Source organism: Lichtheimia ornata (assembly GCF_029851405.1).
Source record: "Lichtheimia ornata isolate CBS 291.66 chromosome Unknown scaffold00035, whole genome shotgun sequence".
NCBI lineage: Eukaryota > Fungi > Mucoromycota > Mucoromycetes > Mucorales > Lichtheimiaceae > Lichtheimia > Lichtheimia ornata.
In genome coordinates this window covers 38,734-52,776 of record NW_026695355.1, presented here as the reverse complement: position 1 = coordinate 52,776, position 14,043 = coordinate 38,734, and the positions used below count along the sequence as shown (strand labels likewise).

The 14,043-nt window shown below is 43.7% G+C and overlaps 5 protein-coding genes across 5 annotated transcripts; 2 read left to right on the top strand and 3 right to left on the bottom strand.

The window, feature by feature from the left end:
- Positions 1–179: 179 nt before the first annotated feature.
- O0I10_007277 (uncharacterized protein) lies at positions 180–1,134 on the bottom strand (the record flags this gene model as incomplete). Its single annotated transcript, XM_058487295.1, has 8 exons — positions 180–256; positions 317–408; positions 506–562; positions 635–657; positions 719–767; positions 836–896; positions 984–1,006; positions 1,082–1,134. The coding sequence occupies 8 exons, from the start codon at positions 1,132–1,134 to the stop codon at positions 180–182; spliced, it is 435 nt and encodes a 144-aa protein (XP_058341856.1).
- A 1,177-nt stretch (positions 1,135–2,311) lies between these two features.
- O0I10_007276 (uncharacterized protein) lies at positions 2,312–3,149 on the top strand (the record flags this gene model as incomplete). The annotated part of the gene is made up of 4 exons (XM_058487294.1): positions 2,312–2,319; positions 2,390–2,576; positions 2,638–2,934; positions 2,991–3,149. The coding sequence occupies 4 exons, from the start codon at positions 2,312–2,314 to the stop codon at positions 3,147–3,149; spliced, it is 651 nt and encodes a 216-aa protein (XP_058341855.1).
- A 677-nt stretch (positions 3,150–3,826) lies between these two features.
- Positions 3,827–7,955, bottom strand: O0I10_007275 (uncharacterized protein; the record flags this gene model as incomplete). The annotated part of the gene is made up of 13 exons (XM_058487293.1): positions 3,827–4,077; positions 4,135–4,273; positions 4,328–4,436; positions 4,494–4,600; positions 4,657–5,378; positions 5,439–6,456; positions 6,520–6,659; positions 6,721–6,795; positions 6,865–6,907; positions 6,977–7,054; positions 7,258–7,396; positions 7,464–7,673; positions 7,768–7,955. The coding sequence occupies 13 exons, from the start codon at positions 7,953–7,955 to the stop codon at positions 3,827–3,829; spliced, it is 3,219 nt and encodes a 1,072-aa protein (XP_058341854.1).
- A 1,583-nt stretch (positions 7,956–9,538) lies between these two features.
- O0I10_007274 (uncharacterized protein) lies at positions 9,539–10,624 on the top strand (the record flags this gene model as incomplete). The annotated part of the gene is made up of 4 exons (XM_058487292.1): positions 9,539–9,641; positions 9,705–9,739; positions 9,790–9,797; positions 9,865–10,624. The coding sequence occupies 4 exons, from the start codon at positions 9,539–9,541 to the stop codon at positions 10,622–10,624; spliced, it is 906 nt and encodes a 301-aa protein (XP_058341853.1).
- Positions 10,625–11,120: 496 nt separating this feature from the next.
- O0I10_007273 (uncharacterized protein) lies at positions 11,121–13,095 on the bottom strand (the record flags this gene model as incomplete). Its single annotated transcript, XM_058487291.1, has 4 exons — positions 11,121–11,703; positions 11,773–12,042; positions 12,129–12,789; positions 12,867–13,095. 4 exons carry the CDS (start codon positions 13,093–13,095, stop codon positions 11,121–11,123), a joined length of 1,743 nt encoding a protein of 580 aa, XP_058341852.1.
- Positions 13,096–14,043: the final 948 nt, after the last annotated feature.

The following is a 14,043-nucleotide window of genomic DNA, read 5'->3' as shown; positions in this document are numbered from 1 at the left end:
CCTTTCTCTTTACCATACCTGTGATATGTACATAACCACAATCCCCTTTCTTACATAGTACCTTGTTTGTTGCTATGATAAAGGCATCGGCTCTTGAGAGTCGAGTTATTTCATCCATAACATTTTATCGTGTATTAATACGGATAGTACAAAGTGTAATAGGGAAGAATTAAGGTAGATTATACTACATTGTCGACACCCGTTCCACCGAGGATCTTGGTGCTGGCATGGGGTTGCTGCTTAACAGCTGCAATAGCTGTAGAAAATGAAAATATCAGTACCTTGAATGATCTAGACCCAATTATTCCCTTATTACCATAGCAAATGAAAGCAATCAATAATGTCACAGCGGGTGCTACCAAGGATGTGGTATTGACAATGGTCGACAAGAACATAACAATAGCCATCCTAATCAAAGAATAGTATCAGCAATGTTGTTCCTGGTATCCTTGACGACGCACCTTGACGACGCGCACACACACACACACAACCATGAGTAACTTACACAAGGTACAAGGCGGCTCTCAGGTACGAGTTTTCAAATCGGGCCACGAAATTATCACTATCATCATCATCATCATCATCAAGGCTGGTCAATACAAGAAAAGCGGATCCAGTGGGTTCATTGTCTTACAATTTAGGGCTTGTCGGGCAGAACTGATAATGACATAACGATTAGTCCATATGCGAAATGAATACTCCTTATCACTCTATCTACCTTTGTACAAAGAGGAACTTCCACAAAGACCAGGATAAATGCAAATACCCTATTGAGTCGATTCGATGAGAGATCCATATCCATTATCATTCTCTCTCGCCTCCCTCTTCTCCTTACCATCCGATGATAGCGAAAGGGATGTTGCTTAAAAGTGACACCACGCCGAGCGCAATAAGGACTATGGGAATAATGGTAGAGGGGGTTAGCTTTAGAAACACGCTCCACACACACACACACGCACACACGCCATGCGATCCCCACTTACGGATAATAGAGATAATGCCGCACCTGGTTCCGATGAATGGCATTGCAACACGCACACTCGTTAGCCCACTAGTTACCATGTCAAAGGTCGCATCTCACCATTGTGCATAAAGCGAAAAGTTCCGGGAAGCAAATTCGTCCAAGACACCCATAATGTAATAGTCGGAAAGAACAAGGAAGCGCGTAAAAAAGGGAGAAAGGGAAAGACTTTAAGGGAAGCACGGCCATGTGTTACACGATGAATGTAGGAATCATGACCGAAGCCGCCGCATTGTTGTCCATCACGTCGTCTTGGCAATAGCCTCAGCCTATCGCTTGGCAACGAACACATCATGTATCCATCACCACTCATGCCAAGCATACCATTATCACCGGATCATACCAATGCCACACCACCAGTGACAACGACCACCACTTTTCTGTTTCAGAATGCTGCAGGCGGACAAGACCGAGCTTTATTTCATCTTAGAATTATGCCATATTAAAAGATCCATTTTACACCTTCACCATGCTAGTTGTTTACGGTCATATGATCTTGGATCATGATTTGCAGGATATCCTTGGTCATTGTTATGCATGTAGAGGGATACTTGTGAAGTAAAATTGGAAGGACCGGTTTCGTTGAGTTGGTAGCTATCGCCCAATAAATCATCAATTGTAATTCTATCATACAACCCACCAAACCAGCTTTGCACATGAATCACAGGACGTAGCTACATCACAAGGAATAAGAGTATGTACTTTATCAATCTATATGGTTGATAGGGTTTACTTTGATAAAGGGACACATATCACAATGGCGTCCACGACAATGAAAGTAGGGTTAAAAAGAAACGCTACTATTATTATGAACGACCACCAAGATCAACAGGTTGCAAAGGGGTTCATTATCCACAATGGTCCTTACCAGGACATTTGGCGGTGTAAGCATTCATAGGTGACATAATGCTAGTAAGTGACAACATCCTTCCACGTACAAGTGGGGTTGGATAGAGAAAGAGTGATGATGCATGATTTGATAAATTGGGTTGTTTGTAAGCACCTTCACCAGCAATTAGATGTGTGGGATGATTGTTCTTTATTCATACAAATCAGCTACCCTGACATACTAAATTAGACCAGATGGCATCTGCTATCATGGTATTTTTTCGAGCCATCTATCTCTTGTGCTCCTATCTATAACCCCATTACAAAGGATAGTTGTCATGTCAAGAAGAGCACACCTGTCATTGTTGCCAACATGATCCGCCGTCTGCTGGGTTTGAATAAAACATGGTGCAAGAGGTATGGTGCGAAAAGAAAACTCTCTTTCCTCGAGATCGATTGAATATGGTCAGGTACAGTGTCCCATGCCTACACATGCTGAAAGGTTCTCGAGTTTACTCACTGATAGCAAGGATCGTGTAGCTTCCAATGCGATAATTGTGGCGACGTTGTCAAAAAGCCCAAACTCGACCAACATCGTGGCCGTTGCCATGCTACCTTTACCTGCATTGACTGTTCCACTACTTTCCAAGGCACCAACTACAAGTCCCATACGTCATGTATTTCCGAGGCTGAAAAGTATCAAAAGTCCTTGTTCCGAGGCAAAAAGGTATGTAGGTAGCATGATGTGTGCAACGTGAGATGGCATAACCAACATTCTTGATATGTAGGGCAAGCAGCAGCAGCAACAACAGCAGCAACGACAACAGCAACAGCAAAACAACAACAACGAGGCCAAGAAGCCAGTATCGCTTATTGATGAATTGAAGAACAAAAAGGCAAATGCACCTCAAGAAAAGCCTGCTGAGTCCAATGGCAAACGCAAAGCAGAGGATGATGAAAAGGCCAAGGAGAGCAAAAAGTCTAAAAAGGATAAGAGCAGCAAGTGGGAAGATGCTGACCTTCCAGTGGACAACAAGAGCAAACAAATTGAATTGGCATTGAAGGAGGCTTTAAAGTCAAATAAGGTAGGATGAGATGGTGGTTGTGCCATGAGGAGTTTGGGACTCAAAAGTATTATCAGGGCCCACTGTCTGCTAAGGATGCTCGCAAAAAGGTGATCAAGTTGCTTCAAGCCCATCCCAAAACCAAAAAGCTTGAAAAGTCAGAGATCAAGGACAAGTTTGATGAGGTGCTTTTGCTTGGATTGGAAGGTGATAAGCTTACGGTGAAGACTGCATAAATCATACGTTCCCCTTTTTTTGCATATACATATTATAGATAGAGAGATAGCTTGATTACCAGCATGCATAAATACATCGTGATGAATACCATTAGCGTTGAATTTGAAAGCGGGAATGGGTTGAAATGGATGAGCTTGCGGTCCTTGCATTGTAGCCAATCGCATACAATGCAATAAAGAACAGCTTGGGTGGCTGATGAATGAGCGGAGAGAGAATGAAAAACTTTTAAATTTGCCATGGCAACCGCGTTCTGGTTTCTCTACAACTCTTTTCTCTAAAGGTAAATATTGATCCTCTTTTCTTCTAGGGGGGACGTGGGCTATGTGTGTTTGGTGATGAGATTACGGTACATAGAGTCAAGCACTGAAGAATAATACAGCATTGATGATAATTTTGTCCGCTGATAATACACATGGAAACAAAAGAATGCGATGGGGGATTGGGCGATAAATGATCATTGTTCATGAAGCTCACTCAATATTCCCATTCCTCTAGATACTCGGTTAATCAAGGAGACAAGTCTGCTTATTTGTTCTTTTTGAATAAAAAATCTTTTCATTACACATTTGGATATACGTGCAAGTGGTTTGGGCAATAATAGGATTGAATTGGGAAAGAGAGAGGTATCGCGTGTTGATATTTTGTTGATTGAGTGAGGTGGGGGTGGGTTGAGTGTCTACTTTTTCCGTCTCAGGGAAGAGTTTGGAGTCTTGGTGCCTTGTCGAGTTGACGTCTTTGCTTCAGACCTGGTGGCAGCTGTTTTGGTTGCTTTGGTGGTTGTATTGGCTGCTGGTGCTGCACGACGCACTTGTCGAGGGTTCTTGGGACAACCGTTGCCGTTAAGCAAATGTGCCCTCCATTGGCTATCCGTGGGTGGGTCGATAGCTGTCATACAAAGAGGACAACACACATCATTGTCATTGAGAGCTATAAAAAAGGATTAATCAGGGCTATTCTATTTGAGCATGTGAATGAAATACCAACCTTTGCAGTTTGATTTGAGGGTGTGTTGAAGCCATTGCTCAACTGGGATGGCTTGTTTGCAACGCGTGCACTGCTTGATGAGATGTCTCTTGGCACAGTCAGTGAAAGTGTGGTCATGCAGCGTCGAGATTTCAAGAATCTATCAATAACAAATAAGCCTCTCCATTTGGTAAAGATAAACACCTATGCTTACTGTTTGGCATCGCACGCAACTTGTCAAAACTGGACATGAGTCATAGTAATGCGAGATAAGCGTATCCTCATTAAAGTTGGCATTGACCTCTTCGCAAAAGATGCACATGCTATGATAAATCCATAAGCCATCTAATAGCCTATTCTTCATTCCTATTACCACTTACTTTTTGGCGTCGGCTGCAGGATCTTGTTGTTGTTGTGCTGGTGCAGTGGTGGACTTGGTTGCTTTTGTGGTGCCACGAGCAGTACGTGTGGATGTGGGAGTGGTGGTCTAAAGAGACAATGAATACATGCGTATGCAAGGAGGCAATCAAAGCAACAACGAACCTTCTTTGTAGCAGCTGTGCCACGTGTAGTGGTCTTTTTCTCGCTAGTGGTAGCTGCTGGTTTCCTCTTAACTGTGCCAGCCTTGGTAGTAGCAGTGGCTGATTTCTTTTCGGATGCAGGTACCTTGGTAGCCTTGGCAGCCAAAGCACGTAATTCGGCTACAGTGCCATCACCACCAAACGAGCTATTGTTGTTGTTCTTGCTCTTGGTTGTGGTCTTTTTGTCATTGGCAGGGGCATTGCTTTCGGCAACCTTTTTGACCGTCTCTGCCAGGGAAAGACGCAAATCCTTGTCAATGTACTTGCTGACGGATTGGAAGCCGACTTGCTCAGAGATATCAATAACCAATTCAACTGCAGCCTTGCGTACTTCATCATGCGAATGGTTGAGGTAGGTGACAACAAAGTCCATAAGCGTGTCGAGAGGAATGAGACCCGCCTTGTTATCTGCTGTATGAATGCATAAAAAGGAGACTGCAGAAGATACAAGATCAATACGTGCACGGGCGTCCTTGTGATTATGGATCACACGATCGGGCTTGCCGATAAACATGGTCAACAAAGAATGGGGTGATTCAGGGAACTTGCTAGCCAATTCAAGCACGAGTTCGGATGCACTTGAGCGGATACGAGTATTGGCATCATTGGTGCGCATCAGTAGACCCGAGAATGCTCGTTCCATATATCCAAATGTCAATGCGTGAGGCACCACATCACATAGATCTATCATGGCACCCTATTAATTCATCATTTCTTGAGACTTCTTCCTATTAGCTTACTTACCATTCACATCTCGCCAAATGCCAAGGGTGAGATTGATAATATGTTCACGTGAATCCATGATAGCTTCTTGAATCATCATGAGCGATGCGCGAATGAATAGAGCGTTACGGCAAGTCTCATCATCATATTCCTCATTCATGGCTGAATCGTTGCTATCACCATCATCATCGTTGGGATGCATCATGAGATCTTCAAGCTGATTGAGTTGATTCGTTTCGGCCAACAAACATGCTGATTTAACTGTATCGGCAATGCTGTTCAATCCATGTTCTCTGCACTTGACTTTGACGCTAAGAATGCATGCAACGACCTGTTCACCAAATACACGGATAGGAATACGGCAATTGGAACGTTCAGCATCAATCAATGGCTCTGGCATGCATTCTGGATCGATGGGTGTTGCCTCTGGTTCAGGTTGTTTTTCCTCTTCTTCAATGGCTGGTGCGATAGGTGCTGCTGATGCTGCAGGTGCAGGGCCCACTGCATCTAAACCACCTCCACGTAAGGAGTGCTTTTTGGCAACGGCAGCTGACAATGAGGGTGATAAGACTTGGTGATGTGCTGGTTTTTCCTTTACTTGGGCATGATCTTCTTCTTCAGCATCACGACCAATAAGAGTGGTATCATGACCATACGATGTCAAATGAGGTGGAAGCAACATTTCAGCAGCGTTGGTGGAGAGTGATGATGTGGGTGAGCTTTGATCACCAGCTGAAGGAGGTGCTGCATGTGCATCAAAATTTGTCCATTTCTCAATCGCCTCGTCGTAAAGGTCGTCTTGTGGCATGCTTTGCTCATTGTCGATTAATGTGCACTCTTCCATACCGTGTTTGGCAGGTACATCATCATCGGGGTAAGGTGCAACCATTGATCCACTGGCAAGTGCTTCGTCTACTTGGTCATCATCAATCTCATCATCGTTGCTGTCAGCTGGAGCAATACGGCCATCATGGGTGATACGAATATTGGCGCGAATCAATAGCTTCTCGGCTGCATGCTTGATTTCACAAATATCAGCCTATAAAATAGTTAGCCTTGTCACCATGGCAACGGTAGCAGTGGACGGGGTGATTTGATTTACCTTTATCTTTTCAGCTTCATCATAATCCTTGGATTCGACAGCATGCTTTTTGCTCAATTCCAAATCGATCACCATTTTGCCGAATTCGGATAGTCGGTCACTAAGATCTTTGTACACCTTGGCAACGTGGTACGATTCATCTGCAGAAATAGTCAATTAAAAGCAATGTATATGAATGCAATGATGACGTGATGTACTTACGTTGTGCTGCTTGTTCTTCAGCATGAATAAGAGCTGAGATCCATTGTTGAAGTTCAATATCGATGATGCCTGAAGCTGACAGACGATTGGATAAGCTCTGGGTGCTAGAAACGCTGGTACGTCGGGTAGAGGAACTCAACATACTTGCTTCATCAAGCGGATGCTGCAGGTATTGTGCCATATGACCCTAATTGAGAACAAGTTAGTAATCATTGTGACCAAAAGGAGAGAGAGAGAGAGCAAGTGATATACATACAGGAATAGCTGCTGCTGCTGCACAATGAGGATCCTGACGCAATGGTTGACCTTGAATATTCAGGGCAAGGATGCCAACCTATGTCATTGTTCTATGGGTGAGTAGGTGGTAATGTTGTATAACCATGTGTGAACACCAAGGCCGATCCCATGTTCCAGATCAACATATTAAGTTGCTATAAATGAACATACACACACGCACACACACTCACACACACACTCTCCTCCATCACCCCTTGAATCAAGCCTGGTGTAATATCTTCTCCGATCACCAAACAATACCTGATTGTAAGTGTTTAGCCTATTACGGTGGCAGTTGCGAATGACCAATCGAACGTATTCACCGTCAGCATTGACCTTGATGGATTTCAATTCACGAGCACGGTACTGAGCACGTGTGTTGTTATCGAGACAAACGTAGCTGTCAAACAATGAACATGTGAGTTGGCTACGATAATCAAAGTATAAATGATTCCATGTTAGCTTACCCAAGTCGAGTGAATTCAATCAACATGTCATCTTCATCTTCGTCGTTGGGAGCGATTGGATCAAGTTCTTCAATAGCATCTTTAAGAATGCCGATGTAAACATCGATTTTTGTTGCAATCTTGTAGTGATGGGAGAGGATTTGGACTTTGGAGATGCGAGCAGGACCACATAATAAGCGGATGATGAGATCTTGAGGATAATTGGGGCATCTGTAATGAATAATAGGATCGGTAAGTATGGTCGCTGTTCATTTTAGGAGAGCGGGGTATAGGGCATGATATTATGTTGCATGTACAAACTCACTTTGGTGTCTGCCAGCCTTTGACTTTGTTGCTGGGTATACGATCGGTGTCGCCAATGTCAACGGTGTCGTCAAGTCGATCAGATCCTTTACGATTGCCTGGACTGGAAGCAACCAGCTGTTCGGGGCTATGGTCGTCGTCCCAGGATGAGCAATGTGCGATCTCAAAGGGTAAAGGCACAATGGTCATGTGGGATGGATTGAGTTGCGAGTCGATGGTGAACAAGTCAAGAAAAGAAAGAGCAAAGGAGAGAGAGCGAGCAAGCGAGCGAGAGAGAGAGAGGAAAAGAGAAAGAAAGAAAAAGAGAGAGGAACGAGAGAGATGCACACACAAGGAAAATGGGCAAGGAAAGGTACCCTTATTTGGAGCCTACTGCAGTGCTGCATGTGCCAACAGCAGAAATCGGTCATCCACCACATGTATAACATACAACCGCAACCTTTGTGGCACCCATTCTAGTCTACGCCTTTCATACCCCCCAAATCCCTAATTTAGTCTTGTTCTCTTGTCATTGATGTATGTATGTATATAAATGCGCCCTTTATAAATGAGACAGCTCATTGTCTATGTGCATGAATGAAACATTTGGGAGGAGTTTGACAGCTTGAGATCAAAAAATCAGATTCAAGGAAGCTTGAATAGTAGAAGACAAGCAATAATGGATGCTTAGATCCAAGGTATAATCAATCAATCATTTTATTTCTTCGGAAGACATTCTCGGCAAATCACCATTTTGAAAAAGAGTGTGTAACTATACCACAGCACACTTTACCGAATCGACAGCCGATCCATAAATTACACCCTATACTATGTACCCTCTCTTGGTATCATTGTCACCTACCAAGATATTCTCTGTAACATGACAAAACAACTATTACATCACGCACATAAACATTCTTCAAAGGGCTGAGTCCAAGCTGGGTGGCCAAAACGCCTACCAGGGCACCTTGTGACACTTGTAACCAATGTGGACGGTGATGCACAATGCACGGTCGAAGCTCGTGAAACATACAAGGATGCATTAGTCCTCTTGAAATAAGTGCTTCACCCCACTCATCATGTGAGGTATCCTCTACATCTCGTGTTTGAAGTAGCTTCTTGATACAAATATGCCTTTGTGTTGGCATGAACCATCCTCAATATCTTTTATGGGTGATTCTATCAGGAGGAACGGGGAAAAAGTAAAACGTGTAATAGTCGTATGACGCTTGATGACGGTACTAGCGTTTGGTCATTAGGATGCTTGTTCCTGATGATGGATACCCTGGATTTTGCATATTGGGGTAACGCTGCTAATTACCCTTTGTGGGGATTTCCGATTGACGATGCAGACCCCAAAGTGTTTAATTACCAGCCTGCTTCATTTAAGGCGTCATAACATTGGTTTGAGATAACTTCCTTTATTATGTAATAAAAGCCTACGAATAACTCGCTAGTGGGTGTCATCCTTCTTGTGGTGTGGTAGTCTACTACAACTACAACAACAACGAGGCTGGGCGACAAGCTAATCTTTGTGGGATGATTTAACAAAGCCATGATCTCGTGCGACGATAGAGATATCAGAGTCATTCGACATGTTTGGTAGATGGGCGTTGTATGAGTGGATGAAGGTGAGCGCATAGTTCATGATCGTGTAGTACGCATGCCTTTATTTTCGTATCACCACGACATGTCGTTGTCGTCGGATACCAAATACATTTCGCATTTTTTTGGGGTGAGGGGCTATACTTCTTTCTCCCCTTTTTGCACTCACACACACCTATATACGCGGTATGGAAGACCAACGTATGCCTTCTTTTGTTTCTATTGCTCCCAACAATAAGCGAAAACGTGCTGCCGCCGAGAATGCCAATCGAAAGATCATGAGAAAAAGAGGTATATCCAATATCAAAAGTACAATGAAATTGGTTGACACAAAAAGCTCTTTATTTTCTATAGGAAAACGCGCTGCTGTTTCGGTGCCAGATGAAGAGGTAGATTGACTCAATGTTACAAATTGCACGAGCTAATGCGTTGTATATAGATGGAAAGGTATTGTTGTGTGGAAATGAAGGGGCAGGGAACACGGCAACGTTCAAGCCAATAACGCGTATATCAGTTTGACGAATCGTGACGCCAACACAACACCTATGGAAGAGGTTGAACAAGTGGGCAAGGTGAACAATACCGAGAGACGCAAAAAGAGGGGCACCACGCGTGTTGACAGCAAACTTCAAGACGACGAGGTTAAGGATCAACCACAAAATGGCACCGAGAAAGATAAGGATGAGATCATGGATGAACGCGACACCTCTGCAGCAACAACAAATGATGATGACAAGACAGCATTGGTGAAGGAAAAGGAATCGAACAATGAAAAGGATACAGCTCAATCTCAGGATGACAGCGTTGACAAAAAGGAGGAGGAGACTGCTTCTGATAAGGAAAATCAATCGTTGCCATGCAATGAATCCTCAGCTCAGACTCAAGATCACGTTGATACCAAGGATACTGGTGACAAGAACGAGGAGGATAACAATGCGCCACGCAATGAGAATGCAATCATGGCAGAGAATGATGACGATGTTTCAAAGCAAAAGTCAACGACGACTTCCGGTTCTTGCAAAGATGATGGTGATGACAAGGTTGAAGCCATGCAACGTGGCGATGATGATGTTGCTGAGGAACAACAGGATCCTGTGGATACTGAGATGGAGACAACATCCACTACTGCAAAGGCAAATGAGGAAACGGAGGAATCATCACAGGCTGAGAACAATGGAGAGCAACAACAAAGTGATGCACCTGAAGAGGAACAACCCAAGCCTGTGAGGAAGTCATGGCTATCAAGCATTTGGAGCGCATTCTGGGGCAACTAGAGCATTACCAAGCAACATCCACAAACCCTTTTTTAGCATTTTAGTGTGTATAATCATCTCCTTCTTCTATCAACTTTATAATATCATGGTCGATTTGTATTAGCATTAGACACTTTTGATAGGATAGGATATACAACATCAACTTTATTGTTGAACCAAGATCAACTTGAATTAAAAGAACTTGGAGCATGCAAATGAACAAAAATATTAAGCCGTTCAATGACTACGCAAAGATGACCGGTGCACATGATGCGTGTAGAAAAGGGCGAGGAAAAAGGAAAAAGGGGGAAAGAAATGATGATACTACGTGAGGAAGAATGAACAAAGCTATACAAGAGTAGATAATAAGCACAGTAGGAAAGCAATGGAGTGTGTGTGTGTGTGTGTGTGGGTAGGTTAGGCAAAGGGTGGTAAGCGTAAACAATATACGTATCAAATGAAAAAGTTGTACAATGTAAAGAAATAAGGATGGTGTGATACCAAAAAAGAAGAAAGCTTATGCATCTTGGTGATACACGTGTTGGGAACGAGTGGCGCCTCTCAGCTTGGCCTTTTTGACGCTCTCACGTTTCATGGCCCATGCCTTCATCACCACCAAGAAAAAGACGTATCCCAATGTCATGGCGGTAAGTGCAACACACACATTCATAAGGAACATGGTGTCAATCTCGTTGCGTCGCAACCAAGTCAAGGTACCCGAATTGGATGCCATGAACAAGATAGAGCCAGCAATCATGAGGAAGGCACCAAGAGCTTCAGTTGGTGGACGTGATGGTTGTGCGCTAGTAGGTGGGGCTCGATGCAAGGTAAGATAGGTAAGGAAGCGGCACATGGCAGCAAGAGCAAGGAGCAATCCCCATAACCAGTGGATGTTGGTTGAATAAACGGTTTCTTGGTGATGGTTGCCCATGGAGATACCAGTAAACAACACCGTGAGACCTGGGAAAGGATTCATTGAGTAGCTCTGCTTTTCTTCATGACGAGGCACATCGAGAGGGGTATTCATAACGGCACGTTCCAACAATCGACGCAATGCGCGGCTTTCAACGAGAATACCAAGAAGACCACACCACCACCACCTAATGACACAAAGGTGTTACAAGATGTTTTTTTCCCATACAAAAAGAAAACAATAGACAACAACTTACATGAAAGCCAAGCTGGCATGTTCAAAATCTTTGTGCGTCCACTCTGGGTTTTGGCCGAAATGCTCCATCCAGGTATTGGTAATGCCATAAGTGAAAATGAGGAAGCTTTCAATCATTTCAAAGCTGAACTTGCTAGCACCATCGACACGATTCCATGCCCAGCCCTTTTCGGCAAAGCATCCCAAGTAACGAGCAAAGGTGATGATACCATAAAAGTAAAAGATACCACCTTTGATAAGATGTGCAATACAACCGAGTACAGCCCAAGATCTAAAAAGTTGACCCGGTGCGGGGAGAAGAGGTCGGCGTGTGTGAGTCTCAGCTGGCAACAAAAACAAAAAATTTAAATGCATTACCTGCATACACCATGGTAAACCACAAGACCACTCAAGGTTTGGGTAAAGATAAGGATAATAAACACACGGCCAACGATGGTATGCCAATATCGGCAAACGGTCTTGGTGAAGGGGTTGTAAGCGGTGGCAACGAACACCTTTTTGACAACATTGGGAATGTATGCCGCAACCTTGTCAAAGACTCGATTGATGAAAGAGGGCTTTTCATTGTAACGTTCCATCAAGATAGGATCCTCTTCTTCAAGGTCAACAGGTGACATGATAACATCATCTTTGTCATAATCGTAATTGTGGTGGCGGCCATCCTCGTGACCATTATGCAAGGTTTCCTCTGAATGTTCACTATGATGGTCAGATGATGATGATGCTGACGAGGATGAGCCGGCACGATTGACCAAGTGAACACTTTCCAAACGATCATAGTGAACTTCTTGTGAGCGACCCACAGCATTCGCAATCTTGCGTACAACACCCACAGACATTTGCACAATCAACAAAAGGAAAATCCACCATCCCAAAGAGTGGTGAGAGTTGCCAGCATACAAATGTGGAGTTGAGTGGCCATAGAGCTTGGCGAAAAAGAAACCGAGGAATGCAAAAATGAACGAGAGGATCTGAGTAGGAACGTGCAAGGATGAGCGACCAATGCCAAACATGATGCCTGATGATGTGGAAAGCAAAAGAGATGAGTTGTCAATCAATTGGATGGATATCAATGGCCCAATGTAATTCACATACCTAATGGCATCAAGATCCAAAATGCAAGCACCATAAAGATAACATGAGCATAAAAGTAACCTTTGTTTTCGGGAAATAGAGCATAAGACATAGGCTCATCTCCTGTTGAATTGAAGGGAGGCAATGGAGGATCCTCTGTCATATGGCCACCATGACCATGTTGTGCTGAAGCAAGACCGGCCATCAGTAACAAACCGGCGACTATCATGGATGTCGATCGCCAGAACATGATTTGCGAGAGTTTGGTGGGTGGTGGTGACGACAGGAGAAAAAAAAAGATGAATGCGAAAAGATGTGTGGGTGGGTGTGGATTAGTAAAGAAAGAAAACAAACAATGCACACAAGAAGCTGTTGGAATTAAATGTGCGTTTGGGAGAGTTGGGGGATGAATGACAGGTGAGTAAGCATTCTATCGCCGAGGAGAGTTTTTCCTTACACTCTCAAGTAAAACCCACGAACGGCATCTGACACGTCACACAAGGCCCGGATGGTGGACTCTCATGTGAGTTTTATCTTCTTTAGTCTAATGCTTTTGCTGCGGATAAACACCAAAGACCATAATCGAAACGCGGTAAAAACAGGGCCGACCGACATTGCCGGGCGATCCATACGTAACACAAGCGGAACAATAAAACGCAGCATCATCATCAGAGAACCTTAAATGGTTGTCAATGATGACAATCCTTCCCTTCTTTCATCCCCCTGCTATACCCTATTCCCCGCCCCCCGCATTCTTGTCATTACAAAAGGCATGTGCATTAATACATAGGATACTACTATACATGCTGTATTAAATGGATACATTGGCTTGCAATTGCTATGCTTAAGAAACGAAAGCCTTTATGGGTCAAAGGGAGATCGTGGTGGACTGTGCGACCATATGATGTTTCACGGCTCATGGGTATTAATAATCCCACTAGCCCTAAGTGATGATCTTATTCATGCATATACGTGAAATTAAAATGAGAGTTTGGGCAATCTTTTGAAAACATGTTGGATACGAAAAGATCCCTGCTTCTTATCTACCAACCTATACAGGTTGTTTGCACTTGCATTGGATTGAAAGGAGCATTCTGGGAGAAAAAAATTGTTTCGGCGCGCACACAGGCCGCTAACGTTCCAGCATACCTACCATCCATGGTTAAACATACATCATCTTTACGGACACGAAATTATC